The 17,444-nt window shown below is 37.6% G+C and overlaps 1 protein-coding gene across 8 annotated transcripts in view; it reads right to left on the bottom strand.

Moving 5' to 3' along the window:
* Positions 1–17,444, bottom strand: part of smoc1 (SPARC related modular calcium binding 1) — a 38,617-nt gene that overhangs the window by 9,974 nt on the left and 11,199 nt on the right. For 4 of the 8 annotated variants that reach the window (XM_030786926.1, XM_030786928.1, XM_030786927.1 and 1 more), the window contains exons 3-12: positions 17,099–17,185; positions 14,259–14,371; positions 13,374–13,473; positions 10,843–10,896; positions 10,554–10,604; positions 8,525–8,572; positions 6,464–6,553; positions 6,087–6,167; positions 1,324–1,516; positions 72–154 (exon numbers count right to left, since the gene is read on the bottom strand). In XM_030786926.1, coding sequence (XP_030642786.1) covers positions 72–154; positions 1,324–1,516; positions 6,087–6,167; positions 6,464–6,553; positions 8,525–8,572; positions 10,554–10,604; positions 10,843–10,896; positions 13,374–13,473; positions 14,259–14,371; positions 17,099–17,185 — 900 coding nt within the window. The remainder of the gene's footprint in view (positions 1–71; positions 155–1,323; positions 1,517–6,086; positions 6,168–6,463; positions 6,554–8,524; positions 8,573–10,553; positions 10,605–10,842; positions 10,897–13,373; positions 13,474–14,258; positions 14,372–17,098; positions 17,186–17,444) is intronic. The other 4 variants (XM_030786930.1, XM_030786931.1, XM_030786932.1 and 1 more) reach the window with 4 other exon arrangements.

Raw genomic sequence — 17,444 nt, 5'->3', positions numbered from 1 at the left:
CTTAGTCTAGGCTATGACGGCACAAGTGGTACAAACAGAACATTTTGGAATGATAAAGCATCATTGTTTACCTGAAAGATCTCTGTCTCTAAATGGATCTTCCATCTCCATCGCACGGGAGCGTGCATCACTGTCACATTCAGGTGTCTGGTATCTAATGACAGAGAGAGAGAGAGAACAGAGAGAACCTTCCAAAAAATGATCATGCCCTCCACTGGAAATCATGGCTTTCTTGATGGTTTCAAAATAAAGTCAAGAAATATAATAACAAATTAACATGAAGATGCAAAAGACAAGTGTTAAAGTGGTCTCCATGAGAACACTATAAAACTGCTGATATACCAGATGTTACAAAACAAATCAGACCTGACTTCTGCCATGAGCTCTGAATAAAGATTGCATTTTCAAATGTACAGCCTTCTTAAGCTTTAATTTGGTTGGAGCTTGGAGCTGACGTTTCCACTGAGAGACAGAGGGAACAAAAAAAAAAAAAAAAAAAACCTCCCTAAAGTTCTCATCAAGCAAGTCAAATGTATGTAAATATGTTCCATTTGAATCCAAAAGGCCATTTTCTTTTTTGTGAAGGCATTTTGGATATACAAGTTACTGAAGCATATGTATTACATCTACTTGTTTGATTAAAAGTGCTTTTCTATTGAAATAAAATGTCCTGTATTTGGAAAAGGGACAATTTGGGGCTCAACTGGGCACAGTGATTGACACTAAAGGTGATGAAAATCATACAAAGCTCTAATAGGCATGGCTAAGAGATCTATCCAGAACATGTCAGAACAGGTTTATTGCTCTTGAGCAAAAGCAATAAAAGAACCAAGTGGACTGCTCACCAAGGAGGCCTACTTCAACTTGAAAAAGTAATGTCGAAGTTATCAGGAACACAAAATAATCAAAGTTTAATAAGTTAAAATAAGTTTCAATTTACAAAATGTTGTCAAGAGCTTTCAGAACATACAAACCTCAAATACTGCTCTTCAGACTTATAAAATGGTTAATGGCCATTATACATTAAAAATATCATATAAGTTCAATTTTCCTATAAGTTCAATGTTCCCACTGCAAGAATTCAGTGCATGAAGCTTAAAAATGTCATTTCAAAAGGATTTTTCTCCTTGAAAAGCACAAGCATTTTCATACCTTATTGTCATTTAGTAAAAGTCCTGCAAACGATGTTGTATACATTGAATAAAAAAAAAATAGAAGTAGACAATTCCATATACTTACAAGAAAATAATAAGCACTAAACTGAACTTAGCACACTGGAATAACAACTGCAATGTCAGCCTCCAGACTTCTTTCGGATCTTACCTGGTGGATGTACCAGGAATGGGTCTTCCAGTGTCAACCAGTACACACCAGCAGTAACCTGTGGACTGGTGGCACTGGACTGGTTTGTAGAGGCCAAGTGGGCCACAGTCAGGGATGAAAATGGCCTCTCGAGGATTCTGCCGTGCTTCATCCAGAGCGCTCTGTCTCTCTTGGTCACAAGAGGGAACTTTCTCTAAAACCATGAGAGAAACACTCAATACTCAAGGAATATTCAGGCATTAAAATGTACAGTATACATGCACAAATGGTGTAGTTGATTTACATTTCTGTTATGTTTCTAATATTTCCCTGTTGATTAATCAGCTTGAAAATTTACAATCAATTAACACATTTGCTATACATCATCTTGCTTATTATATGGTTACTTACTAGACATAGTCTATCAAATTAATACTTTAAATGATTTTATTACATCATTTGTATGTTTCTGGTAACTTCCAGAAAAAATAGCTCCAGCCCAAACCTCTGTGTGTTAGCTCCATTCTACATGTGTCTAGGCCCAACATCTCTTAAATGACCTTGTTCAATACTGCATTGTTCAATTACACACTTTGTTTTTCATTCATTGATCAAATGAGCAATAAAAATAGAATAAGATGTACAGTTGTTAGCAATATATTATAAGTAAAATTGCTACCTGAAAGTCTGGGAAAGACAGAATTCATTAGAATGTATGTATTTTTCACTGTTTATGTACCTCCATTCTACAACATGAACTTTACCTAAAACACAGTTTTACTTTGGAAATTCCGTTTTTAGTTACACAGGTGCGTATTGAACATTAAACACACTCATATACTGTGTCCAACAGTTTTAAATTCCACTAAACAAAACAGTGGTCAGTTGGTGTTTATCTGTTTGCTGGATTAGCAGACTATAACACCATTACAACTGCTTGTTCCACCTGAACTATTTAATCATTACTGAGTTATAACCTCTTTGCACAAAACACTTACTAGCCTAATTAAAGACATGTGAAGGAAAGTGTAAATGTTTGCTTGAGGTGGATTAGAAAGGAGCCAGGGGCAGGGATAAAAAAAAAACTGTGCCAAAAAGACTGTGAAAAAGCATCCGTGACCTTTATTCTACCCCAACGCTTTACACATAATTTCTGCTCCCTTATTTATTAACACAAAGGCCACTTGAGAAATGTTTGTTTTAATGCTTTAACGCCTTGTCTCATAACTCTCTATTTATGTTAAAATCCATTTAGAACATTGGTTACTTGTAACTCAGAGGGGGCCAAGTACAACAGGACCACATGTTGAAGTTAATACAGCTTCCAGAGAACTGAAGAGGGGCTTTTTACCACTCCTGAATCATGCAGGTTATGTTCAAGTGTGTTTATGGAGCATTAAGCTGCAACAACCGCCCTCTCAAACACTTTTCTCTTCCCCCTTAGCAGCATTCTGGCATGGAGGGGCGGATAAGAGATGTCAGTCAAACACCACAGAGATAGGAAGAGCTAATCCCTCTGTCTTGTTGGGGACAAAGCAGAATATTTTCATCTAATTAAATAACGATTTATTGATACAGACAGTGGGCACATTTGTGTGATCCAAATCAAGCCAAGATTGTGCACAAAGCAAACTTACGCATGTGCCTACACACACACACACACACACAAACATAAACACACAGCTCCAAATCCTACACCCTAACCCTTACCCCACTCATATTACCTAAAATTTATGAGGTGTTTATGAGAGTATCAGAGAAAGAGAGATAAAGTATGTCACAATCTAGTCATAGGGTTCATGAGGTTGCCTAAGTTTCAAAAGAAAAAAAAGAAAGAAAGAAAGAAAGAAAGAAAGAAAGAAATGATGTACTGTTGCCTTCTTTGCCGTAACAGAATACTGGTGTTTTTCGTTTGTGTCCTTTACAAACACTCATTGTACTTGAACTGACAGTGCTGGCATGCTCCAGAAAAGGCTTGGGGCATTTTAAGTGAGACCTGGCGTTAGAGACGGGGGGGTGGGTGGGGGTTCTGACTGGTTCCCACCAACCGTTTACTGTCTGAGCGTAACTTTCATTTCCAGAAAGGGTTCATGCTCAAGTGTTCAGAGCAGCGGTCAACTCCGTCATTTCTCGCCAAGACTCCTCTATATCCAAATTATTTAGCAGTGTTTATTATAGTGAAGGTATACTGGCGCCAGGCAGCTATGGTTCCCAAAAGAAAATTGGTGGGTTTTTTTTGTTGTTTTTTTTTTTTTGCTTACAGTTTAAGCCTCTCATCTTTTTTTTTTTTTTTCTGTTTAATATGCAAGTGAAATTGTATCTGCATCTCTCCCCCTGAGTACTGTGTTTTTATTCAATGTTTATTTATTTTTTTGACTTTTTTGTCTATTATGTCTATTCCATTGGCTTCCAGGATGTGAGATGAGTTGACATCTGAAGTGAAACAGGGGAGGACAGCTAAGGATAGAATTTACTGTTTCATCACAACATTTAGCCTTTACTTTCCTGGAGAAAACCTGGGATTGATTACTTGATCTGAAAAAAGTAGGTAAACCCTTCAGATTTCCTTGTGATCACTGTTTAAAAATCAGAGCTGCCTACCCCCTCATCTTCCCTTGTTCCAGTCAGGCCTAAACAGTTCTGAAATCTCAAGAGTTTGTACTTATCAGCCTCCTGTAAACACTGAACACTGTGTTCTCTCTCTCTCTCTCTCTCTCTCTCTCTCTCTCTCTTTGCCTATCTTCTCTCCTCTTTTCTCCAACCAATCGTTTTCAGATGTGAAGTAATTGTTGCAATCCTTTACCTGTACATTGTGCGCAGTAAAAATATCGGTAGCAGAAGAATGAATGATGTTTAGCAGAAGGGAGGGGGGTCTTCATGTAAATGCACATATCCTGATGACATAATATAATATCTCCCACTCGTTGACCATTTTACAGTCAGGAAGTGGGCTGGTGAACGGAAGCCTGTTCCACTGGTGGGACATTGTCAATCAGAAAAATGGTACACTCTTTCTTTATAAGTCGTATACTATAAGAATTAAAGTGCACAGGGGTCATCTGTGTTTCTCTTCATTTTCTTGTGTAAAAGGTACAGCAGTTCTTATCGAGAGGAAGCATATTTCAAACAAGTTTTTGCCCTCTTACAGTCTGTTACTGAATGGCTCTAAGAGAAAAAATTCAGTTCTGCCTTTGAGCATTAAAATATATTGATCAATGGCAGTGAGTCAGTAAATCTCAGCAGTCATAGTGAGCTACAGAGTTTCATTTTCCTCTAAAAAACTACATGTGGTCATACTGTATAAACAAATGCTTCAGCCAAGTCCTTCTCTTCTCAAACTCCTCAACTCAGCATTTCCCAATCCTGATCCAGGAAGCCAACACAGCACAGCTCAGTGCAGCACATTTCTGATCACTGTTGTTCCAACACACCTGACTCAGCTCATCAGCCAGTTATCAGGCTCTTGATTAGCTGTAGCAGGCGGTTAGAATAAGAAGAAACCTAAAGTGTTTGGAGCTGTGGGCCTCCAGAAGCAAGTCTCCATTAAAGACCCACACATGCACAGACACAGACACACACACACACACACACACACACATACACACACACTGAGCCTCACATTATAATCAGAAACAGGAAGATGTTCTGCAGCGTTCCAAAGAGATGACATAAGGAACGTATGTCCACTCTGATCAGGCAAATTGCTTCCTTCCGCACAAAATATCCAGCGTCAAACCTTTTGACTTACAATTTTTTTCAGTACTACAAAGGCAACAAGGCTTAACCTGCTCACTTTCTCAACCTTAAAACACGCGCACACGCACACACACATGCACACGCACGTGCGCACACACACAAAAACACACGCATGCACACACACACACACACACACACACACACACACAGATCTCCACTCTACCACATGAACTGCACACCTCCTCGCATTCACCAAAAAATCTACTCGTCCTCTCTCAGACTCAGTTCTCATGCATGAAACATACACGGCACGACAGAGCTGACTGTGCATGCCCAGAGGGTGCCAAACTCATCTGAGACAAATTGGGAGGGCGACACAGAAAGCCAAACAAATTACACTGAGGAGAGCTGAGAGGAATATACAGAGAGGAGTCTACTGGTGTAAGGTTTCCTGTTCCTGGATATGATTTAAATCTAAAACTGGAACAAAAAAAAATGTTACACAATCATCCTCCTTACTTGCATGCTCTGCTATGGACACAATTATGGGGATACTTTGAAATTTTCCTATTAGAGTAGAGCTGCACTGTCTGCTCAGGTTAAAAAGATGCATCAGCGCATGTTTTTTTTTTTTTTTTTTTACTTTCTTTCTTTTTACAAATGCTCATTCTGCCCATGTTGTGAAATGCAAACTGCTAAGATGGTTTCACCTGTGAAACTTTATGACAGAATTGATTGGACATCCAGAAACATTTAGTTTTACAATACAAATAAGTCCAAGGAACAGAAAAGCAGTGCTTATAATTGGATGCACAGTACACAAACAGAAGCATAGTAATATAATATAGCACTGATAATCCAAAACCCCTTCAAATACACCCAAGGGGTAACATTATAAATCTCCCGACAAGAAAGAAGAATAATGCAAATAGCACGTAAAGAAATTATTAAAACATTGTACACTGCACATTACACACATTGAAATGATTAGAACTGATCTGGGGGCCCAGTATGGTTGACATGGTCAAGATTTTGGACCTTTAATTTAATATTTAATTAATACATTTTTGTGAGTACAACTCTCTTACCTGGTCTCCTACTGTTGGAACTGTTCTGTTTATTTTCTTTGTAAACCAACTGTTTTATCCATAGTGTGGGGGCAGTGATCTCTGCATGTATGCATGTAAGAGAAGCAGATGTAACCAAACATAAAAAAGAGATAAGTGATTACTAAAAAAATGGTAAGATATTAACAAAACTATTCTAAACTCATAAAACAGTTAAATGGCACACACAGAAATCATTAAAAAGCATTGGTATTTGATGCAGAATAAGTAGTGTTGTACACATACTGTGGTGTCTCACTCAATATTATCTTGATGCTGTTGATATTATGCAAATTCTTACACACCAATAAAGATGAATGAATGCAATGTTTTTAGTGAGACTTAAAGTTTGTGCTTACCGTCACCCTCTGGGACGACGTGGGTCTCCATGGTAGGGGTGGGCTTTGAACCATCATCTGGGTTGAGGGTAAGAAAGAAACGGAAGGAGACTACCATTATTGAGGTTAATACAATCTACTCTCCAGAACTGTTGAATGATTGGGATTTGCACATGGCCCGGCCAATAGCACAGAAATAACAGAAAGAATGACAGATTGAGATAAAGAGAGAGACGATGGCACATAGATAGATAAGAAGCACAGAAGCATATGCACCATACACACACACACACACACACACACACACACACATCACCCTCTTTTTGACATCTGTTTTCCACCATTTATTCACCATGTAGTGATTCATACTGGTGAAGAACATCACACCTGCTCTTGAATTTATTTAAAGTTTTCACAAAGCAAACTCAAGAGACAAAAGACAATTCAGTACTTCATTCATGCCTTGGATTTAATGTTTACATCTTTACACTTCTAGTACTGTGTTTGTTTGTGTGTTGTCAGTAGATGAAGGATCATATCCTTTCAAACTAAAATAGTATCACAAATGATTGGTGATTGGTGCGACCTTAAGGTAAATAATTTGTTGGTAGAAGCCTTTGTAATTTGACAGTATCTTACATATGTGAGGAATTATGTCCATAGGATCGTAGAGAAGGCAGGGAATGTGGAATGTGAAGCATCCTACTGTACTTACCCAAGTATGGGGTTATTGCACCCTGGCCTCTCTTCAATTTGACCACATCAAACACATGCAAACCAAGGGAGGCCCTGGTGAAGGAGGGCCCAAAAGCTAATGCCACAGGTCAGGTTGTACAGCGCACAGGAAGTTGAATCACAAGATATGATCACTTAACACGCTGTGATAAGGCAATAGATTTGCCTCACAGGTGGCCAATCCCATTTAATAATACTACGAGATTAGATAGTCTCCAGACCGCTAGACTTTAACATCAAACATCTAAATCAACAAAACAACATTCTAATCTACCAGCTCCCCAGAAAAAAAAACAAAAAAACAAGCAACAACAACTAAAAAAAAAAACCCATCCAGCACCGATTTTGAGTAAGTGAAAAGAAATGAGCTTGGCCTCTTACGTAAGGATTCTTCTGTGTAAAGACTAATCTAAAGCAGAAAAAATGGCTATCATTAACCACACTGACTTTGTACTTTATCAATGCTTTCTCATTCCCTAGATTCAATCAGCAAAATGACGGCGGCCTTTTCAGAGACAATACATTCTGTTCAGACCCTGATTTGGTTTCAGATGACTGAGAAAATATATTGGATTTCTGTTTAAGTGTGTCATTATGCGTTATGACATCAATATAATTTAAGTAGAAATTGTAGAGACTAAGTTCAGAGCTTCATCATTCTGCCCCTGCCTCAGTAGTAACACTAACATCTGTTTGACAGGCATTCTACACACACAGATGCAGCTCTGGGGTGCAGCCTAATACTGCAAAAAGGGTAACATGATCTGAAAAACAAGAATGAAGAGTCACCCCCTCAGTGGAACAAACCTCTGGTCACCATTTGCACCCCTATACACCACCCCTGAGGCCTGTAAATGCCACCAGGCTTTTCAGAGTAAAGAGCCGAGAGGCTCCGTTCCTAGTAGTTAATGTCTATATTTGGGGTTTGAAATTTCACTGCTAGTGAGGTACTTGGTAAGTGGTTGTGACTCAATGGCTCTGTAGAGCTTTTGATTTGAACCTATTTCATGCTCAAACTTTAAAAAGTAACAATTGGATTGTGTTTTATTGTTTAGAACACTTTGCAGAAAGACGTGTTTTTCAACCTTGGTCAGTCAGATATACCCTTCCTGTCAAAATGACTGTGGGATCGTAAGGCATAGCAGGCATAATCTGAATAATATACTATCCTGAATCTATGACTCCAATGCCATAATGGAATGAGTGATTTTCAGTGATTTTGTAGTTTATTAAAGATTCCTTGGCAGACTTCCTGTTCCAGAAGGATGAGTGGATCAAGAGTGTGAGCACATACATGACAGGCATGCACACATACATACACACATGATTCTCCAGATCTCAACTCACCTTTTCGTCCAGAGCTAGGGGGTCCTGGTGGCTTATCAGTGACTGAACCTTTAAAAAAGAGTAGAACTATGTTATAGCAACTATGCAGCAATACAAGCACCTCCTGCAAATTATATTGGAATAGGGAAAACACACGAGAAAAATTTCCATCATCCTCTTTATTCTCCTGTGAAAGATTTATCTTTGGATTTTTTGCATGGAACAAATTTAGTAATCACTTATCTCTTTTTTATACAGTCATTAAAAAAAATGGACCCAGAACCTTCCTGAAACTGAGCATTGTCTGCAGAAATGTAATATATCGCTTACCTGGGGATCTTCACTCAGGGAAATGAACTAATAAATTTCAGATTTAAACAAATTTCATTCAGTCCTGGTAACTACAATATATTCTCATCTTTTTTTTTTTTTTTTTTACATAACACATAGAAAAAGTGTGCCATCATTTGGACTGCATCTCCCAATAATTGATCTTAGGCAAAATAAGAAGAATCATCAATATGCTGCCTCAAATCATGAATAGAATCTTTCATTTTTTAAAAACCAAAAAAAAGGTTTTATAAGCTGCAGGGACATAAAACATTCACCTACTCCCACCATTTTTAGAACTTGACAGATGAATGCTTGCTAACTTTACATATAACAAAACTGGCTTTTGAAATTCTGAATGGCATATATACATATGTATGCCATTCATATACACATACATTTATCGATGCATGTATGTACCCCTCTCTCTCTCTCTCTCTCTCTCTCTCTCTCTCTCTCTCTCTCATATACTCTTATAAATATAACTACCAGGGTTTCCATTAGCCAGTAATTACCAGTTCGCCTGGTAAAATTTATTTAAAAAAAAAACAAAAAACAAACAAACAAACAAACAAACAAACAAAAAACGATAAATTAAAAACTTGCTGGTCAAAATGTCTGGTAATAATGCTCAGACAAAATGTAGTTATAAAGAAGGCTAATAGAAAATATTACTCTTGCAACAGCTTGCAAAGTGCTTATTTATGAGTTCAGCAAGCTCTACCCTGACTGGGCTACACTGGCTAAAATTGCCTGTGTTCTGCCGGTGTCAAGCATGTCAGCAGAGAGGGGCTTCTCTCGGCAGAACTGAATTAGGACGGCACTGTGAAGTCATCTGGAGGAGGAGAAAGTGACGTGGCTTATGCACATTGCAAGCTGTCATGACACACTGGACCTGTTTTATTTCATGTCGGCAGCAGAGGACTTTGCCACAGTGAAAGAAAAGAGAAAACAAAATGTTACCTGGTGGCCTAAAGGCTACATTTGGTGCCATGTAGGCCTAGCCTTTTTTTTTTTAAACAGGCTACAGATGTTACAGTTTACAGATGGTTCGTAATAGCCTACATGTTACTGACTAATGTTGAGGTTTTGCTCATTCATTACTGTTCATTGAATAGTCAAACTGATTTGAGGTCATTGTCACTCTTTCATCAACCTAGGTGTACGTTATATTTGCATTTGTAACATAATTATTGAAACGTGACCAGTAAGTTTCAAATTTATCCAGTAAAATAAATTCTTTCCAGACACCAGACCAGCAAGAAAAATCCTAGTGGAAACCCTGATATATATATATATATATATATATATATATATATATATACATAACAATTACCATTTGAACAAACAGGAGGAACCTCTTTACTGCAAATGCTATTAACTCAAAATAGTGCTCTGTAGGTAAATGTTAGGTGCACAATTAAATCTAAACACACTTTGAAGACTCTGTGATTCTGTCACCATTAGAGTTGTAAGGTTTTCAAAATTCATATTAACCTAATATGACTTCACCCAATGCCAAAATGATAATGCATACAACTATTATGTAAAGACACTCCACAAGGCAAAAAAGTACATCAGACATAATGATGTACTATATCTTAGTGTGCATGCAAATACTATGGCATGCATGTTTTTACCAAATTAGACAATGAAACCAATTAGAATAAGAGTAAAAGAGGAATTTGAATGAAAGGCAATTTGAATGAAATTTTACTACCTGACAATCCACTTGTGCCAGCATGAGTTCCCATAAATTCACGGAAGTTTCCTGCAAATGTATGCGAGGTGATTCAATTGTGTTATAATTCAACTGATGGTGTTGAGAAACAGGGCTAGTTCATCATTTGAGCATTGAGGAGGTAAAGTCTATATTATTATGTGCTATAATACTTCAAGTGTTGATTATGAGTTTCACTGTCCAATGAAATCATTCAATTTTTCCTTGCGTCTGAGAGTGTTTACTGTATATACAGACGCAAACAGTCAATATAACACAGACAATATACCTTTGCAAGAAACAGTAATGAAAATATTGGATCTTATGCAGGACAACAGGTGCACTGTAAAACAAAAGTTAGGTCAACTTAAAATTATAAGGCAGTTCACATTACACTTGTTTTGGAGTAAACTCAACTAAAAAGTTGGGTCCAAAGTTGAGTTTACTCAGACCCAAAAGTTGAGCTTACTCAAAAAAGCCATGAAATAAGTTGCCTTTATAATTTTAAGTTTTTTTATTCTTAACACTGTAGAGTAGGCAACATTCACAACATTCTAGGTCACAGTAAACAAGAACAGCATATTTTCCACAGGTGTTTTGGGACATTATTTTAAAAGTTGCTAGATGTAATAGTACACAATTTGAAAGAACTTGTGCAACATATAGGGGCCCAGGTCAGCACAGAATGGCATCTAACTGCAAAATAAAAGTAACAAAAAACACTTGAAAACAAAAGACTAGAACCAGGTGTTCTGATCAAAGTGCAATCCAAATCTGGCAAAGGTCCAGTGCATTATCTTCAATGGGGGAAATTATGGCTATTATAGTAAAGTGTTCCCATCCATTTTCAGAGAGACCATGCTCTTCACGCCAATCTTCACCCCTCTGACAACAATCAGATAAGAAAGACAGTGAAAGAGGAGGAGGAGACATTTAAAATAGAAGATAATTGAGAGAAAGAGATATGCATCAAGACAGAGTGAGTGAGAGAGAGAGAGAGAGAGAGAGAGAGAGAGAGGGAGAGGGAGAGAGAGAGATACCGAAGCAAAATGACATATAAAGAACCTGTAAAGACAGGAGAAAAAAGAAGAAAATGATGAGACTCCTCGTAGGAGTGAAGGAAGCCGGCTCCTGGGCATTCTTCACAATTTACTGCCTCTAACCCCAACACATCCTACCCCCCACCAAAAAGCCCCCAAAATGCACTATATTACCATAATCCAACAAATGTAGTCTACAACAAAATACTACTACTACTTCTAATACTACTACTACTAATAGTAATATCTACTTTGTATGATGGTGATGTTGATTATGATAATGCACCAATATGGGAATTCTATTACAATGCAGATAATCAAAATTTTCATTGTATTCATGCCTGTATGTACCAATATATCTACCAGTGTTGATGGTTTTGCCATAAATAGAGATTGTAAGTAACAAGAGGAACACAAACATTGACAGCCATTAAAGGAGAAATTTAAAAAATGTGTTTGTTAGCTTTACAGACAGTTTTTCTGTTAAACCCCCACCAGCCCAGTAGCAGCAGTAGTATTATATTTTTGTCCATTATGCTAAGATTCTCATTTCTTGCTTTGATTCTATGTATTTTAGGGCAGTATTTGTTCAGATGCACTTCAGAAGGAAGAATAAATTTGCTATTCTAAAAATGAATGTTCTAAATGATCAAGATTATTAGGAGCAATGAGACTATGATCCTATATTTATACTTGGAGGCTTGTCATAAATTTTCCTTAAAGCATAAAAGTACCTCAGGCATACATTTTGTGATTGACTTAAGGTGCAGCATTACTCCAACCACATCCAGAAATTTGTCACCTTGAAAATCAATATTTTATTGCAAACTGCCACAGGGACAAAACAAACAAACAAACAAACAAACAAAAACCCCAAAGAGGAAAAATTCTGATTGTTTCTCAGGTTGTCCAATGTCATATTACAATATTGGACAAATGAAATGAAACAAGTGCGCACAGATAACTGTGGCAATGCACTACTTTATGAGATCTCCTTCATCCTACTCTGATGTAGGAGTATTTTTACACTGAAACTTACTTTTAGTGTGAGTCCTGGGAATAATTCTTTAGCCGTTTTATGTATTCTGGCCCTGGTGTTACAAACGTCAAATTTTATGTTGCTCTAATTCACCATGAAACTCTTCCACACTAACATCAGTCAAACTCATTAACATCATTCAAATGTGCCCACTCATTTGAGATTTCAATACTTCCTCACACATTGGTTTTAAACATGGGTCAAATCCTTGTATCAGTGTACTGCCAATAACACTGTTTTAATTTTCATGTATCACTAATATCACACCATCAAACACAATATACTATTAAACAATAAACCATTAAAGGGTTTTTTTAAGTAATCACATTTTTAAAATCCTTGCAAACGAGAACCACTGAAGTGAAAACTATGATCATAAGAGTCTGCAGCAAACCTCTGGCTAGCCTTTCAACTCACATAGTACCTGAACTGTATGTGCAGTCCAGAGACAGCATCTTAAACCTACGACCAGTCTAAAGACAGCATCTTAAACCCGTGGCCACTCTACAGACAACTTGCACCTGAGCCCTATAGCCAGTCTATGGGCAATATCTGAACATTATGCCTACTCTATAGAAAATATTTGAACCCTATGGCCAGTCTACAGACTGTACCTGAAATCTGTGCTGGCCACATGCATTACCTGATCCCTGTGGCCAGTTGACTGGCACTCTTTTTCTTACAGTGTCAGTGCACAAAAACACTGAGACAATCAACGGTAAACCTGTGTACAGTCAGTACCTGAACACACTGGCGTTCTGTTGTGCACCGAAGAGCCGCTCACTGGTTTGCCGTCCGTTGTGACACACCAGCAGTAGCCAGTCAGAGTATGACACTGAACCTGTGTAATCAGAGGTTAATAGGAGAAGTTAAATATCACTTACTCAACCCTGATCTAAAACTTAGATAATAGAATAGAAAGGGTGCACTGAAACACAAGGCAACATTTTCCCTTGATTCATTTGAATCAACTTTGCTGTCTCAGCAGAGCTGATTCAAATGAATCAAGGGAAAATGTTACTTTGTGTTTAAGGCTGAGAGTTTTGGACATAAATGAAGTGATTACAAGTGAAGTTCATAGTTTCATTTTTGTAATGTAACTGAGTATTTTTCATTTCATTTCATTTTCATTTCATTTCATTTTTTCACTTTTTATTTTGAACACCCATGTAGTGTATATATTTGTGATTTGTGATTTTGTTGTTGTTGTTGTTGTTTTTGTTGCTCTCATCTGAATCACCCTAGTAGAGTGTGCAAAAAAAAGAAAAAGAAAAAAAAAAAACCTTTGAACTTCTCATCACTTGTGCTTTCAGTAAACTGGTACAGGAGGGAGAGTTTTGAGAATACTAGTAAAGAAGGGGAAGTTATAGGAATACTGGTACGCAAGGGATATTTTGGGAACACTGGCAGAGTGGGAAAAGGTTCTTAACAGGGAACAGCATTTCTAAGGACAGTGATCGAAAGTGCAGGAGAGCCTGCAATACAAACTTCTGGATTAGAATCAGCCTGCCTCATGGGTGAATCTCAAATGACTCATTTGTTCACCACACATTACTCTGTGTTCAGTGCTGTCAGAAGTAATGCATGTTTGGGGGGTGGGAGGAGAGTGATCCAAGACACACAGACCTGAGCGAATGTTCCGTCCTCATTGCATTCTGGGATAAAGATGGACTCCTGTGGCCTCTTGGACTGCTCCAGAGCCTGGCTTCTCTCCACCCGGCATTTTGACTGTCCTGCTTCTGTAACACAAACATGCCTGTGTTCACTCAATACACACTCAGTCAGCACACGTTCATACAGCTAGGGATCTCCACTGACTAAAAACCCAGTACACATACAGTTTGTTCAGCTCATTATCAAAAAAGATGGATTTTCCAATTCAGCATCCAAAAAGGGGGATGTGGGATAAATGTTGAATCACAAGTAAAACTCAGATACTATTAATCCAACCGCTATTGACACTGTCACAAACACTAGCTATAAGTTCACTTTGTTTGTCTCCACAAAACAAACCATACACCTTTGCACACAGTTCAAGTTTGTAAGATATTCCCTAACACTCTTACTACATACTGAATTTCAGATCTGTAATTGCCTCACAGTTGGAATTGACAAAGATTTGAAAAATACTTTCTGCGCACCTGTTCACACTTATATCTCTTCATCTGCCCCCCTACAACCACAGGCTCCAGCTACAAAACTATCATCTAAACTTTCATCTAAAGACTGTTGGCCTAGAATGTAATTATGATGTGTTGATTTTGAAAGGTTTTGTCAAGAACATGCCATTCTGAAATATGTAAGCACTTTGTCGTTTTGCACAAACAAACTGAGCATTTAGTCACTTTAGACAAATAAACAGCACTCAGAGCTTGGCTGGTAATTCTGAATTATTTCCAAGAGAACTGGAGCTGAACTACTGTGGAATCATGGCTGGTAATTCAATGTTGCAATATAAACAACTGAACAATGTCTCTACTGTCCTAAACATAAACAAAAACACACCCGAGATGCCACACAAATGCACATAAAGATGAACAGAGAGGCACATGTATAAGAATGTGCCTATATGTGCTCTCTCTCTCTCTCTCTCTCTCTCTCTCTCTCTTTCTCTCTCTCTCTAAGACACACACACACACACACGCACACACATACTCACACATGCACACACACACACACACACACACACACACACACACACACACACACACACACACATACACTACAAATCTTTTTGCTGCATGTTTTGCAGGCAGACACCCTCAAATGCCATGCTTAAAGTCGAAACAAGAACCACCTGCTGTGGCTGTGAGGCATATGATGAATGGGGCTGAGAGCTGGTCAGGTAGGTGGACTCAGGTCAGCCCCAGACAGCATAATGGACCTGACAGAGCTTGCTTTCTTCTGGTAACATCCGGAATGGTCCCAACCCCCCAAAAAACTCTTCCATTCCCATCATTTGTCAATTCACTTATTTAAAATATGAAAGTCAACAAATGGACATATAGAAAAAAAAAGTACACAATATAAATCCAGTTGTCTGAAGGTATGGTTGCCAGTGGCTTAGTATAGCAAATCCTCTATGTTTTCTGACCCTCTCTCAGCCTGGCTACAGTTCTGTGATGTGAGTCTGACTGATGAATGATGACACAATGGAGGCATCGAGCAGTTATACTTGTCTATGACAGGAAACTGATCTGTTTGTAAATGAATGAAAATGAATAATTTGTCTGGAAGCTAACAAGAGAGAAAACCACATATAATTCTGTTTTATTCAGCGAATATATTGGTTAATTTTCATTATATCCTACTTTAAAATGTTTTTAGTGTTTGTTTTTAATGTTTTAATCCTTTCTCTCTTTCTAGAGCCTTTCTTTTGAATCAGATATTTGTATTTTTATTTATATTTATTCTATTTGGTTTTATAATTAAGTATTTCTTTATTTATTGTAAATAAAATGGGGAAACACATCTGAAGAGAACAGATATCTTTGACACTATGCTTAACAATAATATCTTTATTTCATCCTAATTTGTCCATGAATCCTTTCCCTGTTTTTTTTCAAAAAAAAAAAGAAAAAAAAAACTTGTTCATTCAATTCTAATATTCCCTTGATTATTTTACATGTCTGTCTCATTTCTTGGATGCTCTGGATAAAATTTGATTTTACGTTAATATTCTTTTAATGCATTTAATCTTTGTTGGGGCTTCAGTTATTAACTCCTAAGAAAAATATCCCTGAAGGTAAATCTTTATCCACAATTTCAAACATTTATAAAATCTGGAAAACAAGGTTTGAGAGGAAAAAGTGCAAAAAAATGCATTACAAATACATTAACCTTGACTCTGACCTCAATCTCTCCTTGACTGAAGCGGTCAGTGTCCAAAAACTTTGGAAGTAGGTGGTTCTGGTCTGTAAAGGCTTACACGCGTACCACAGGGCAGAAAATGAAAACCATGCCCTCTTTTAACAGATCTCTTACATGCTCTGAGGATAGAATGTCAGCTCTGGTCCCTGAAACATATGAAGTGGCACCTGTACTCTGCTGATTCTAGTTCACAGCTTACAAATTAAAGTGAACATGGAACATCAGCTGAACTTGAAATGTTACTATAATCCTCCATTGGTTTGTAATTTGTGATTTTATAAATGGTAACCACTGCCATCTTAAAAAGCCATCCCCAGCTTAAGAAGAATAAATACTGTGAGCTACATCTACCATATTAGCTCTCATAGAGATTTGAACTGAATGACAGATTTGTATCGGGTCTAATATTGAACTAAGCTCTGGCACTTATGCCTCAGACAGCTCCCTAACGGCTGCATGCTTGGTTTGTATTTTGCCTAACTTGGAAGTCGCTTTGGATAAAGGCGTCTGCCAAATGAATAAATGCACATGCAAATCAAACTGCATTGAGGTATCACTCTGAGGCATTCCAAAAAAAAAGAACCGTTATAACATACCCTTCAACTCCAGCTCTTTCCCTTCAGAGGTCAGTGTAGGGGCTGGGAGTAGAGGAGGAGGCTGATCGATCCTCACCCAGTTTTTACCTACAATACCATATAAAAACACAATCATCATTCCTGTTCAGTGGACTCAGGTTCTCACAGCTTCAGTTTACCTTGAAAATATTTCCTATTTATGGATGCAACACACTTTAAAATACCAAATCAAACTGACACAGAAAAAGAAACAGACTGTAAGATTTGAAGTGATATGATATGAAGCAGTGTTTCTCAATTCAAATCTTAAATGTTTTCCATTCCAGTCCAGTGTTTCTAAATTCCGAGAACAGTTTACAGATTGAAT

The sequence above is a fragment of the Chanos chanos genome, chromosome 10, assembly GCF_902362185.1.
Source record: "Chanos chanos chromosome 10, fChaCha1.1, whole genome shotgun sequence".
Lineage (NCBI taxonomy): Eukaryota > Metazoa > Chordata > Actinopteri > Gonorynchiformes > Chanidae > Chanos > Chanos chanos.
This window is presented reverse-complemented; position numbering and strand designations above follow the sequence as displayed.